Below are 15564 nucleotides of genomic sequence, written 5' to 3'. Positions count from 1 at the left end.
CTTTGTAGTTGATTCCTTTTCTTCCAAGTCTTGAATTAATTTCTTCCATCTTCTTAGCAGATTCCTAGACTCCTTTGGACTTCAATTTCGTCCATCCATATTGCTCCAAGCATGTGCAATCCATTTAATGCCCAAAACTGCTCCAAAATGCACCAAAATGCACTTTCTTGCCACTTTAACCATTTGGACCTACAACCATACGAAAATAGCTTAAAATACTAAAATAACTATGAACTAACAACATAAATGTGAGAAAACAAGCTAACTAAGTTGCCTAAATATGCTCATATCACGAGGCAAGGGGGTTACGACCCTTCTACTTACCAGTGAGTGGGCTTTTGGTTTTCCGTATATACCTATATACTTATGTTTTTCCCAGAAAGTGAAATGAAACGTTTATACGTTTATATGCCATGCATATTGTTTGCCCATTTAATTATGCATTATTAGTTGCATATATATATATATGTTGGTGCTACGGACGCACATGTAAGTGCTAGGTAAGTTATGGTTTATGTTTATGTTCAGTAGTGATTTAAGATGCATAGAGAGCTCATAACCTGCACCCCCGGTGTTAGTGCTCCCGCCCAGAGTTGGGCACAGTCCTTCACATGATGTTCACCTCCCGCACCACACGCTCATCTTGGATCTAAGTTAGGTGCACAGTCTTGTCGTACAGACCACTTTAGGTGGTTCCAACTCGTAGGTGACCCGCGATTATTTGCCCAATCTTCACGTGATCGTAGCACTTGAGCGTACTTATTATACACCCAGTCCTGTCATACAGACCACTTTAGGTGGTTCCGACTCGTGTGCAGGTGTAGTTAGTGAGTTAGAGATTTGAGCTCTAGATTCAGCCGTACAGGTCACGTTAGGTGACTCCGGCTGACAGATTACATGACATTGTTTGGCATTACCTGAGTACTTGCATTTTATCTCGAGGCATTTGGCATGGCATATTTCTGAGCATGGTTATTATGTATATGTATATTCTATTTTCTGGGAAGTATACAGGTTTTACGGCGAGGGGTTAGAACTTGTTTATGAAATGATTTTTGAAAAGCTTTGTTTTTGCCCAATCACGCTTTCTGTTTTTGCCCAATCACGTTTTCTGTTTTGCGCCCCTCCGGGTTCTAGTTTGGCTAGCACTCTTGGTGGCTCCCCAGAGGATTTCCCGGCTTATCTGACAGATTATCACCAGTGTAGGACCACCTTTGGGTGTGTTTATTTAGTGTTGTTTCTCCCGGACTGCACTAGGTCTTCCATGCTCTAAACTTTGTTTTTACACTTACGCTTGCACATGTATGTTATTTACTTTGTGTATAGCGAGGTTTTGTTTTTATTCGTACTTTTATTATTATTTATTAGCTTCTGCACTATGCACATGGTTACGTCACTTCCACGTGATGGCCAGTATGCCCTGATCTCGGTCGGGGTGTGTCATTCAAGCTTAAGTAAGCGCTCTATCTTTTCTTTTTGTGTGTTTGAGCACTCTTTTATAGTTAAATGTTTGTTATACAAATGTTTGACATTAATCAGAGTACCTCTAAGTTCTTAATATATCTGAGTTTAGCCCTTGCAGGTGACAAATAACACATATAAAAAATAAGGTAATTTAGCCAAAGATCAATAAAAACTTGACTATTTAACCATATATCAGTGACATATTTTTGTTGTGGACTTAATCAATGATATATTTTTATTAATTAGGTATAGGTCAATGATAAATGCTACATGGGCTTTAAGGAATTATCAATAGTTAGAATTTTACCCTTCTCTCCTTCTCTCTCATTTTTTTTTTTTAAAATTGTGATTACATGCTGTCCAACCTTTTTCCTCCACCTCACAACCAACTGACAACCTCATCTGTGAAATATGCAGTCAAACCGTCCATGTGCGCTCCGTCTTCCCCCGCAAGGACACCATGTTGATCTTTCTCAGCCTTCTCCCACTCCCAATCCAGCAACTTGTTCTTAGCGAAACTATTCAACGATGCCACACTACCACCTCCCGCAGGAGAAAAAAGACCCGAAATCAGACCCAAAAAGCTCTAATTTCAATACACATGCCTCTTTGCCACCATCTTTCACCGGCAAAGTCTTCTAGTTGAGCCCAAAATGGGTAAAGCCGTGATGAGGATCTGTGGGGATGAATTTAGGGTTGAATTTTATGGGTTTTGATGTTTTCTTCTTTTGGGTTTGAAATCTTTTTGCGTTTCTATCTCCTTTTGTTCTATGATATGAAATTTATAGTTTTTTTTAAGAAAATTTTTATGGGTCAAGAGAGACTATGAAATGTGGAATGATGACGGGAAAAAGAAGAAAACCAGGAAATGGACACTACAATGCAACTTCTAAATAGAAATGTAAAAACAAAACAGGAAACGGACATTGCATTGCAGTGTTTGAATCAAAATGCAAAAAAGAATAAATCAAAATGTTAAAATAAAAAAATAAAATAAAAACAAAAAAAACGGAACCAAGAAACGAACACTGAATTGCAGGCTCTAAATCAAAATATAAAAATGAAAAAACAGAAGCAGATAATGGACACTGCATTGTAGTTTCTGAATCAAAATGTAAAAAAAGAAAAACAAAACAGGGAAACGGACACTGCATTTCAGTGTCTAAATCTAAACATAAAAATAAATAATCGCTCGAAGAATGAAGCATAGAAGGTGTGTGAATGATAGAAAAGGGAACCAGGAAACGGACACTGCAATGCAGCGTCTAAATCCAAGTATAAAAAACAGAATCAGGAAACAGACACTACGTTGCAGTGTCTGATCCGTATTGACCTATTCCAAAATATGAAAAATATGAGAAAGGGGGTGTCAGTTGAAGTAGGTGCCAGCTATAATGGTAGATTCTATAATTTTTGTTTATTTTAAATGTATTTAAGTGTCACAATACATGATTAACCTATTTATAATTAACATAAATATTGTTGATCTATTGTCAATATGGTAACTTTGTATTGCTTTTATACAAAATCACTCTTAAATATTTAATGTGGTCAATTTATTCATTGACATGAATTTTACACATAATTTACCACATAGTTATACCGAATGTGGTTTAAAAATGTAATATTCCGATTGTTTTTCATTTGATACTATTTCGTTTTTTAAACTAAAATATGAAGGAAAATGTTACAACATACCACATTATATCACATCTCTAATAAATATGAGATCTACTTGGTGGACTATGCCTCTGTCAGAGAGGCACTAAAGTGTAGTTTACCAAGCTGTGCTCTCTCTAGAAAGTAGGAGGAATGAGAGTGTGTATTATTCTCTTTATAATGCCTATTTATAGGCTTAGGGTTTACTTGGAGTTGGACACAGAGCAAGTTCCCCTACTTACATGCCAAAGTGGACAGCTACATAAATGACAATATTTACAACGCTTCCACATGAATGTCCAACGATCAATGGTAGTTGCATCATAAAAATCTTACTTGAAAACCTAATGAGATAAAACAAAAGAAAAGGAAATATAGTACAACCATTTGTGAATTCTTGATAAGGGGTTGGACGCGATCAATAATGTCTTACTAAAACCTCGCTAGGAAAAACCTAATGGGATAAAAGGCTTGGAAAAAAAAAATGAAGAAGGAAGAGCGTGGTGGACTTATGTCTCGTATAGCATCTTGTCGAACACTCCCCTTGACGAAAATCTCCTTAGATGAATTGCTCCCCTGAAAGTAAACATTAATTCAATTGTCGTTATTATGTTGAGTTTGAAATAGTCAAAATCAATCTCCAAGGAATTAAAATTTAGTTTAACTTGTTCTTTGGAAGTACGAGAGTTTATTGGAAATGAAAGACAACAACAACTCTTCACTTCCAAATCCAACTCCCTCAATACACTGCTCCAAACTTCAACCAGTTATGCCTCTTGAAATTGTGTTTTGGATTATTTCATTCAAACCGGTTATGTAAAATCGAGTCGTTCTTTAGAAACAGTTCGATGTCAATGAAAGATTCTTTGGGCTATGTTTAAGTGAGACATTTCAAAATTATGGGATTGGAAGCCATGTATAAGGAAGATGAAAATGTTGGATAGGAAAAATGTGCATCATGGAGCATTACAAGGCCATATAAAGAGGTATTTGCAAAGGACAACTTCTAAGGAGCTTGAAAATCTCTCATCCAAACATAGCCTTAGCCATAACGTTGATGTCGTCATTCTGTTTAGGCCTGAAATACTAGATCTGAGCCGAAGGTGGATGGTTTGGGTTGATTCTCGGCCCAGTAGTGATTCCTCAGGCCGAATGATATTCAGCCCATAAAAGAATTCAGCTGAGTCGTAATAGAAGTAGGATTCTTAAGGGGTCAGATTGAGTAATGACTCGGCCGAGTCTTGATTAAATTGAAATTACCAAGGATTAGAATAAGATTTGATAAGATTCAAATTATTCTAGGAATCGAGACTTGCGATTGGTCAAACAAGAAGTTAATTAAACACATCAAAGGACTAGGTTCATAATCCTAGTCCAGATCAAAGCGGCCAAAACCATGTGCGGATTAGTGAAAGGATAATGTTGTGGATATTCTGAAAAGTGCCGAAGAAGTATAGTTCTATCAGGAGTCTACTATGGCATGCTTGGCCATCAAGAAACTCACCCCTAAAAATAGAAGTGGTGCTATAATGAGAAGAGGACCTCTAACTCAACACGCAAACGCTCTACGCAAAACCTCGTTTTACGTGAATCTTTGTCACACTCTAAGAGATTACTGTTTATTCCAACCCTTCCATCAACAGCATTGTGTTGACAGTGGGTGACATCTTCAGTTTGGATTAATAACACTAGAGCTATAGAATTAGGCAGTCGACAAGTATCTTCATTTTGGACTAACAACACTGCTTCATGTTTGGCTGGTTATCCATCCAAGTCTCTAACGGCTAGGAGTCTTTGACTCTCTCACTGAAAGAGATGTTCTCATTAGCCTTGTCGGCCAAGTGAGATGCTACTAGGTTACGTAGTGTTCGGCACATTGAAAACCAAACCTTTATTAAACTTTGCAGTGACTAGCAACCTTGTCTTCAAGTTCTAGAACCCAAGGCCAAGACGTTTTCCTTCCTCGGTAGTGATCGCTCAAATACAGGAGTCAACATCACATTCTACACTACCACCACATTTACCTTGCTCGCCGGCCAAGCTCGAATGCGAGCTAGCATGCCACATTCACCAAAAGAATGTAGTTAGCTCTTAGTTACTTGACATGCACACCACGTAGACGTGGTAGTTTTTAGGGCCAGCCCGTTCAAGAGCCAAAGACCATCTAGTACATAGGCAGTCCCTTGGAAATCACACCCTAAACCTTAAGATTAGGTCCAACTCAGTCCCTGGATATCGGATGTTGTAGCCCAAACAACAACGACTTTCGTATAACTCAAATATCATAGGATCAGTTACATTTTGCAGCGTTATAATTTCCCAGTACTCGGATGGATCTACTGCGGCATGAAGAAGCGAAGATTATAGTTTTCCTTCCATACCGTCAAAGATCATCAAACATACACGAGTGACTTTATGGTAAAATATGCGAAACATAAAGGCCCAAGGGGAAAAAGCAATAAAATGAAAGAAGATTATTCTAAAGGAATCAAATCATCCTTGTCCTCTCCTATATTCTCTTCACTCTTTAGCTCACAAAACACAAAGTAGTGATATGCCAACTCAATGAAACAAACAGATGCCATATTCCTATTCCTTCGGATCAATCCTTTACCATAACACAAACTGAGCAAGTGCGTACAAACGAGAGCAACAGTCACACAGCCGCAGTCAAATTTACATAACAAATATATCTGACCAAAGGTAAGGAGGAAAATGAAAGACAACACGGAATCAAAGAGAACTAAAGAGCAAAGATTCAGGGCAGCAAACCGAAGAAGCCACATTCCTTCGAGACTGAAAATTCTTGAATCTTGGTCACAAAACTTGATCTGCACCCAAAAATGGCACACCCTTGCTCTGCAGAGTTGAATGATGGCTTCTACAGAAAATCTGCCACACAATCTTATCTTGTATATCTTTTAAGCTGGATGACAAGTTATAAACGAAAGAAGGATAGCAGAGCAAGGATTCATTACATACAGAGGAGAGGACTAGCAATACGTTACTATAAACATAGCATCATTTTCACGTTTTGTTCAAATTACAGAACGTAAAATTAAAACAACACATAGGCATAATAAGACTAAGCCTACATATATAAAACCTACCTATCCACCATGTACTCCTAACCTGCCAAAGGAAGAATTATTCATTGTCCGTACTGAAGGGCAGTCTCACACAAACCTCACAAAAAACAAACATGGTTCAAGTCGCTCATGAAATCATTGAAACTTCATCTCGAGCCAGGACAATTCCATATAAGAAATGTGCACTATCACTAACACCCAAAACACGTCCCAACTAAAGTAACTTTTGTCAAGAGCTATTAGTGACTGAAGCAACAATCTCTGCCTAGCTGATTCAGAATGATCCCCAATCTTGCACTTTAAGGCTAATGTGGTTACGGCGTGTTCCCATATACACACTCAATCAGATTACAGAGTTTGCCAACGAAAGCTCATGGAGTTCACTTAACATCCACTCTTCTCCAGTTTGACCACCAAGGACAATTGCCCTTGTCCCTCCAACAACACAAGTACTATGTCCCCAGGCAAATCTTGGGGGCCGCCCAGGTACATTCAATATCCTCCATGTAGGTTTTTCATCTGTTGGATCCAAGAGATAAAGTTGTGATGCAGAGTGAAGACCAGCAACAGAACCACCAAAGATCAGTATTCTCCCACCTGGAAGGCTCACAGCTACGTGATCAAGTCTAGGAGGAGGAGCCATACCCCCTGGATTTCCAGAACCCGGCATTCCACTCCCTGTAACACACCTCCAACACGGTTCATCCTCACTCAGATCCATTGTGAACACATCGCTGGAACGAAAACGAAGTGGACCACTTTTGGCCAGGCCCCCAAACATCAAAATTTTTCTACCACCATATACGGACAGGGTGTGGCCCAATCTTGAAGGGGGCTTCCATGCTACTGGTATCTCTCTCCAGACAGGTTTCTCCATTGAGAGATCAAGCAAGAAAGTATCACTAAGGAGTACTCCAGAATCTGCACAACCACCTGAAACTATCAACTTGGTGCCATCAAGAGTGCAGGAACTGTGCCATGATCTTGGTAGCGGAGGAGCCAACCCAGATATTTCACGCCAAGTTGGAGGCTTTGCATCCAAATCCAGTACGAAAACATCATTCAGCAAGCCCTGCCTTCCACAGCCTCCAAATACCACCAAATGGGACCCATTCACACAAGATAGTGTATGGCCCCAACGACCAGGAGGAGGAGAGCTGACTTGGACATGCTGCCACTCTGGATTACTGGCGTTTAGATCCAATACGAAGGTGTCATTCATCGGTTGCATATTTACCCCTTCACCACCAAAAAGGACAACACGATTTCCAACTGCACAAGCACTAAAATTACAGCGCGAGGGTTCAACAGAACCTCCAACAGTCACCTTTCTCCATGTCGCTGCTTCAAGAGTAGTCAGCTCCCGTGCCAACCTACCCCAACCGAGTCTCTTTGCACCAGGCACGGCCTCTAAAACCCGCGTTGTTTCACTACCCCACGCATTTTGGCAGACCATTCTCCAAAGGTCTTCATTCTTCGAAAGCTCATACAGCCGCCTACAGACTGAACCAATAGATGCAATGTCTCTAGGTGCCAATTTTGATAGAATCTTGAGAGCAAGTACCTCATCACTCAATTGCAACATCCCACAAACCCCACGACATATATTTCGCTCCCCCAGGAGGACAGAAGGACGGAAAGCAGAAAGACAAGAACGAAACCGATCAGAAGATTTCGCAGACTCCTTGATTGAAGTGCCAGGCACTGGACCTAGATCAATGTCTGCCTCTGTGAAGAACTGAATCCCGATGACGTGGGTTATGATATCATCATCCCCATATATCGGTGTCAGGCGCAATCTATTCATCATTGGAGATCCATCTTTCCTAAAGTTTAATAACTCGCCTTGGAATTCAATACCCTCCTCCAGACATCTTTTAATTTCTGCAACTACTGCAGAGTCAACTAGTGGATGCCTTCTTTTTGCAAATGGCCCTCTATATTGCAAAAACCGGCTGTGAAAAAAGCACCAACATCAGAACAAAACAGAGAAGGGAACAGAAAGAAAGATGCATTATTTCTTTATGCTAACATCCAATTCCAACAAAAGAGAGCCCTCAAATAAAAAGAAACACAAAAACTATTTGATTTGTCTCCAACGTCCAAACATAAAAATAAATAAATAAATAAATAATAATAATATATACACACTGTATTATATAGCAGCAAAATATCGAATTTTTATTAATGCTTTGCCTTGAATAAGGTCAATTTTAATCACAATAGAACCAAATGTCAAAGATTTAGCAAAGTTTATACTGACCTCCCCAACAAATCAGGATATCTTATAGCAGTCCCTTTAAATTTTGTAATAATTCGCATGTAGCAGCTTTGCTATTGTAATTTTGACTCAATTACTGTCATTGTTAACTTAATCTCAATTTTCCAATACTATATATTGAAAAGCAACAATTTTATGAGATATATAAATAATAACAAAAGTTTAAAGCTGTCAAAAGTACTAAAAATTATGAAACTTCAATCTTTTGTTTCCCCTCAAGGTGAATCAGCTACTCAGATAATGAAATCAATCTTTTCTCTCACGGATGGAACATTGGAGCACACACTCCATCTAATTCTTAAGGCCCATGATGGATCAAAGACTAGGAATCATAAGGGCAAATAATGTTATTGTTGTCATGACACATGGCCAATCAATATTACTTATCCTAAGCTAAGGGCAAAAGCACTAGGTAAGGTCATTGATACAGTGACCATAGTTTCAATGATTCAACTGAATGCTAGTTGCATCCAGTGCCTGTCATATGGCCATAATGTCACACGACAAATGCCCATTGATTCAACTCAGGTCATTGATACAGTGCCCATAATGTAAAAATATTCAACTCAGAATCTATTGAATGTTCTAGTAGTTGGTTTCTTGATTTTGGTTGTTCTTTTCACATATCCAAGTATGGTTCTCTTTTGACAAGAGTGAAGAATGTGTTGCATTCACTGTAGATGGCCAACCTTATAAAATAGCTAGTAGATAAACAATTATACATGTCTAGTACTACTAATTACAACAACAACAAAGCCTTATCCCACTAAGGGGGGTCGGATGTATGAATCCTAAAATGCCCCTGTGCTCGTTTTTGTGTCAAGTCTTCCATTAGATCCTAGTACTAACAATTAAAGAGACCTAAATAGGAAAAATAAACACGCATTTAGCAATAAAACTTGAAACACTATCCTCAACAAATGTTACATGTAACCAAACAATAACCCTAGTACACAATTTTTCCTTTATTACAAAATATATATATAAACACACACATACATGTACATACATACATACATACATATAGTTCCCTTCTTAAGAGGGATCCCTTTCAATAAGAACCAAAAGGGATTGCATTGGCAGGGCCACCCAGCAATGCGGCTCAATCATCCAAATTGAGTGATTTTTAGATTTCTTTATAAGTTTCCCATTTAAATTATTTTGCTGATTTTTCGCATGGATACTTCTTAAATGGAAATCCAAATTAGACACTTTGCATCATTGGACGGTAGTGTAAAGTGGGACCCAAAAATACCATCCCTTTTACATCAGGTTTTTTATACTTGTAAGGGTCCAATACACACCAACCCATTCTTGATTATGATCCTGGTAGCTTAGTTACACTTAAATCTGATGATCAAAAATTCTAAGACTGGATTAGATCATTTCTTGAGCTTGTTCAATATCTTCATAACTCAGTTAAGCCACAAACACCAAGAATCTCACAAACAGAAACATTAGCGAATTTCAGAATGAAGATTCAAATAATTGTAAGTATAAGAAAAAACTAAAGAGTGTTGCTCTAAACGATTGCATCATAGTATTGGCTCGTGTAAGTCACAAAATATAAGTGTTGACTACTAAGGAGCTGGGCATAAACAGCTCAGCTTCAGTGACTAACACCTTATGATATGTATAAGATTGCACTATTCTAAGGTATGTAAAATGAATAAAACCAACCAAAAAAGATCACATGGTTATGCAAATTGTTTTTTGTAAAACAACTGTTCCTAGTATATCTACTTTGTTAAAACCCTGAGGGAAACTTTACTTCAAAACTTAAACTTTGGTGTAGAGTTTAAGTAATCCTTCCTACTGACACCATCTCTAAGCTCAAACAGGTTTATCAAAGGACAATTAATTAGAAGGAGAATATTGAACACAAACATCTCGCTGGTCGGAGGGGACATCCTAATATTATACAAGAAGGCGGTGAACATTTAAGCTTTATCCTACTTTAAAGTGGCCAATTATGGTGCCTATAATTTCATAAGAGACTCATGCTCTTTCTTCTTTATTTGCTTCTAATCACGAAAAATCTAAACACTTTTGTGCAACCTTAGGCACTTAGCTACTCAACTAGATAGGGCAATGATAGAAAAAGAGATGGACCACATTAGGTACCATCTAGCATATGAATCTTAAAAAATTAACTTGATGCTTGCAATCTGATGTATTCATTGTATGACATTTACTCATGATGCTACAACCAGGAGACAAAACCATTAAAAACATGAACCCCTTACATAAAATATTTCAACTATTAGGAAAAGCACCAAAAAAAATACCTACAATGTAATCTTTAATATTATAACTAATAGAAAGAAAATAAAAGCATTGATTTCAATAGTATTATAGATTTTAGCTAAACAAAGCTACGATACAACTCGTGTTAATGAACCTGCTAATGGATTTCAAGCATTATAATAGCAACTATCAAATTCACCAAGCTTATACCCCAGATTAGATGTGGAGAAGACTTTGTGTTAAAGTAAATTTTAAAATACGTATATTCAAGGTATAAAACAAAATTTTGAAGATACAGAAGGCAATTAGAGTTTTCATTTGGGACATCCATAGAGTTTTGGCCCCCTTGAGCAATCTGGAGATGTTATAATTAGTGTGATTCATCAACTACAGTGGAGTTCTGTATCGAGTGTTGCTTGTTTTATTCCTTTTATGTAGTATTTTCTAATTGGGGTACCTAGAAGGACTACTTGTCCATCCCATTTTCCATTATTTTCTTCCCAAAATTTTCACTTCTTAAAAAAATTAAAATTAAAACTTTGATAAGAATAGAGCGATAGGATGACAAGGCAACACCCAAACACAGAATAGAAACCTTTCGCATCAAACTTCGTAGTAATTGTATCCTAATTTGCTTTGACAACTACAGAATGAGAAATTTGTATTGCTCCTACAAGAAGTAACACTCAGCACAACATGCCTGAGCGTTCAATACCACAAAGACTCAACAAAACAACTATTTGCAGCTCCAATTTGCTTGATTTTCATCCAATTCCCGAGCCCAAACAAAACCCTAGACAGCTCACAAACGCCAGGAGCAGCCCAATACCAACCACAACGAAAAACAATTCAATCCAAAATACCCATTACGCATCACCTCTAACAAAGCAAAATACAATTTCCCCACGGTTTCCGCAACCAAAATTAAACATTTCCAAAAAAACCGAATTCAATCCCCCACCGAAAACCAAACATGCAACCCTAAAACCCCCAATTCAAAACCCTAATATAAAATCCCAAGAAAGGAAACTGACCAATTGCGACCAAGAACCTCCTCGGCACGGTACCCTGAGACCACTTCAAACACAGTGTTCACATAGATGATAGGGTGATCAGGGTCAAGAGCGTCCGTGACAACGAAACCACACGGGGCCGTTTGGAGCAAATTCTCGACTGGGAACGGAAGCGGACCAGGTCCGGGGCCCGAAACGTCATCGTCGTCGGGGAAAATCAAGCTCCCTTCCTCGTCCTCCTCCTCGGTGCTCAGATCCGAATTGCTATCCCACTCCATTAATACTGCTTTCAATCGCCCGGAAGAATTTGAATCGTCGACCTCCTTCTTGATCGAAGGCGAACGGAGGAGGTGGGAGGTGTGTGTAAAGGTTGAGCGATACGAGTGGTGGGAAGTGTTTGGGAAATTTAGCTAAAGGCCCAACGGGTGGTCGGCTAAACTTTTAACTGCTTTGATCGTATTTTCGCACCCAAAATATTATATATAGTATAAATATGTGGAGTAAAATTGGAAACTCTGTGGACCGGCTGGAGTTCGTTGGGGAAAAATCTAAAGAGCCGGGTCGGGGTTTCCACCAGCGGGCGCCGTTTCATTCCATCACAAGAAACGTCACGCGTGGTTAAGCAGAAATGTTATAATACCCGGTGATGCGCCATGTGTTAAAATTGATTTGGGTTTGCAATGCTTTTGGAAAAAACAGCTTAATAAAAATGGTTTGACGTCAAACCTATTTATAGACAACTAATAGGTACCATTCAACAGGTGCAAACATTGTTGATGTTTGTAAGTTGTAAACCCTTATAAGAGGTTGTTTGGGCCTTAAATAACAGTTTAGGTCGAGGATGGACTAACCCGAGTTGAAAAACCACAATCCTCGGCCCAGTAATGATCCTTAGGCCAATAGAGGCTTTCAGCTTAAGAAATTATTGATTCGACCAAGTTATCATGGAAGTGGACTCTGAAAGGATTAAGTTCATATATGGCTTGGTCTAGTTCTAAGTAAAATAAAATTGCCAAGGATCATGATGGCTCTGGTAGGGGTGGGCATAAAAATCATGGAACCGCAAAACCAAATTGAACCGCGACAAAGTAAACCTTAAAAAATTGTGTTGACAAAAAAAAAGTCAACGTAGGTACAAAAACTGAAAGAACCGTTCATAACTGTTCCGGTTCTGGTTTTCACCTTAGTAGAACCAAACCAAACCGTAAATATATATAATTAATTTAATTTAATAATTGTATACAGGTGTCTTTAAATGAGAGGTAAAAACCAAACAGGTTTCACCTACTACAACTACATGGGAGCATTTCTCGATTAGGTCTTGCTCTCCACGGTTCACCTATTGAGATAAGGCACGTATTTGAAAAGAGAAGGTCATTTTCTCTCCTAGATCTCCAAATTTGACATTCAAGTTTCGATTTCTTTTTTTCTTTTTCTTTTTTTTTTCTTTTTTTTTTCTTTTTTTTGATATAATGATCTTAAGGTTTTTTCTCTCTTTTTCCTGGACCTTTTTTTCAATCTCTTGATAAGTCCCCTTTGGCTTAAATTACTGTGCTCGAACTAACATTCTTACTACATGGTAGATGTATTTGTATGTGTGGATGTATATTTGTATTATGGATGCATATGTACATTTGAATTGTGTTTCTTTTTCTGTTTGCTTGGTGTCAAGGACATTTGCATTTTGGTTTAGGGTAAATTACACAAAACTATCTCAACTATTGGGTCATCCACAGTTTCATACCTCATCTTTTAAAAGTTTCAATGTCATACCTTATGTACGAATTTGTTGCAATGTTCTAGCTCCGTTACGTTGTCTGTCAATTCCTCCATTATATGTTGACGTGGCTTATGTTGGGTCCCACACTCTCCACATATCCATGTTGGTAAGTCAATGTTTGCAAATCAGTTCAAAAAACCAAAAGAAAGTCAATGTTTGTAATGTCTAATTCCAGAACCGATGTACCATAATTTCAGTTCCTATTGCACATAAAACATGACGCAAAAAAACATTAATTTATTACAATTTCTGGCATCTTTAGGTCTTGGTTTGCCTTGTCTTTCTCTGCTTGGTGGCTCTCGGTGAATGAGCTTCAGGATTTGTAGATGAATCATCCCTTGTTTGTGGTGCCTAATTTCAATGTTCATTACAAAAGGTCAAATGCAAAGCAAGGTTCTAAACTAAAGTTGATGTTGTAAACTACAAATGAGAGGATTAGGTTTTTACCTTATATTTCCTTGTCCTCTTTGTAGGTGCAACTTCAGCTGATGATGATGCTCTCCCTTATGCTGATGTGGATGCCTAGAACAAAATATAAAATCATTAAAGGATTAAAGGAATGAGGATTAAAGGATTAAAGGATTATGTTACATGTTTGTCCCTTGGAGAAAGATGTCAATGATGGGTCCTTGAATTTGGGCAGTGATTTGGGACGGGTGATATGAAATTAGGGTTAGGGTTCTTTGATTTTGGGAACTAGAACGAAACTGAAATGGAATTTGCAATGTTGGGGATTTAGGCTTCAATTCGAATTGCATGATTTACGAGGCAATTTTTTTTTTTAATTTTTAAATTTTTTTAAATATTTTATTTTATTTTTTTAATTTGAAATTTTTTATTGTAATATACACATGTCATCCTTTTAGATGATCCACGTGTTTCAGAAACGAATATGGAAGTTCATATGTGGAGACGGTGGGACCCAGCATATACTAGAGGAATTTACAGACAACGTAATAGAGGTAGAACATTACAACAAATTTGTAAGATAAGGTATGACATTGAAACTTTTTAAAGATGAGGTATGAAATTGTGGATGACCCAATAGTTGAGGTAGTTTTTTGTAATTTACCCTTTGATTTAGTATTTGAAAAGGATATGTTTTGTTTATAACTTTGTATAACCATTTTAGAAGTTGTATTTCAATGCAAACATGCAAAAAACTAAAAAAAAAAAAAAAAAAAAAAACGTAAACTTTGAATACCATTTTTTTGGTATTCAAAATCGTAAAACAACATGAACCAAACCGGAACCAGTGTGAACTGAATCGTATGGTTTTAATAAATTTAAGTGGAACCACACCGAACCAAACTGTTGATATTTCCCGGTTCTGGTTTTGTTTTGAGGGTGGAATCGCACCAAACCGCACTGTGCCCACCCCTAGTCAGATAGCCCGTCCCGAATTATTTGTACCATAGGTGTGAAATGACGATTTTGCCCTTGGTGGGTATTTGTCATTTTGGTGTGTTGTTTAGTTGTTTTTGGTGGTTGACTCTACAGGACACACACACGCCCATACCACATACTCCCCTGACTCTCTCTCTCTTCTCTCTCGAACTTCATTCCATTTTCCTTACAACTCGTACGGACGAGCTTCCATTCAACCATTTTTGGCACGGATCGTGACCATTGTTGGTGTTTTGGGACTCCCTTCGAGCTTAGAAGTCGATTGGTGGTGTTGGTCGGACGTGAAACCCTTGAAAACCCGAGAACCAGGGAACCCCGATTTTGTGCACTGTTCATGCACACATGATCATGGGGTTTTTAGAAGTTTCTAAGGTCATAGGAAGCTTTAGAATACTCTCGCGAAGCTCGAAGAAGCATTTTGGAAGAAATTGTACGTCGGGAAGGCCAGGAGTGGCGAGCTATAGGTTTGGCCAGAATTTCGTGGTTTCTCCGATGAGATTTCGTGAATTTAAGGGCTTGAAAGTGGTAAGGTTTTGTTCTACTTGTTATAAGCTTCATTTTGGTACAAAATTCATGGATTTTAGTTAAGTAATGAAGAAGATATGAAGTTTTGAAAATTTTCCA

The 15564-nt window shown here is 38.1% G+C and overlaps 1 protein-coding gene across 1 annotated transcript; it reads right to left on the bottom strand.

The window, feature by feature from the left end:
• Positions 1–6127: 6127 nt before the first annotated feature.
• Positions 6128–12433, bottom strand: LOC137731466 (adagio protein 1). The gene is made up of 2 exons (XM_068470575.2): positions 11775–12433; positions 6128–8167 (listed from the first exon to the last, which is right to left on the bottom strand). The coding sequence occupies exons 1-2, from the start codon at positions 12029–12031 to the stop codon at positions 6556–6558; spliced, it is 1869 nt and encodes a 622-aa protein (XP_068326676.2). The 5' UTR covers positions 12032–12433; the 3' UTR covers positions 6128–6555.
• Between the last annotated feature and the right edge of the window lie 3131 nt (positions 12434–15564).

The sequence above is a fragment of the Pyrus communis genome, chromosome 16 (assembly GCF_041283825.1).
Source record: "Pyrus communis isolate YQ-2024b chromosome 16, ASM4128382v1, whole genome shotgun sequence".
In the NCBI taxonomy this organism is placed as follows: domain Eukaryota; kingdom Viridiplantae; phylum Streptophyta; class Magnoliopsida; order Rosales; family Rosaceae; genus Pyrus; species Pyrus communis.
The sequence above is the reverse complement of the archived record's forward strand: the minus strand, read 5'-3'. Positions and strand labels throughout refer to the sequence as shown.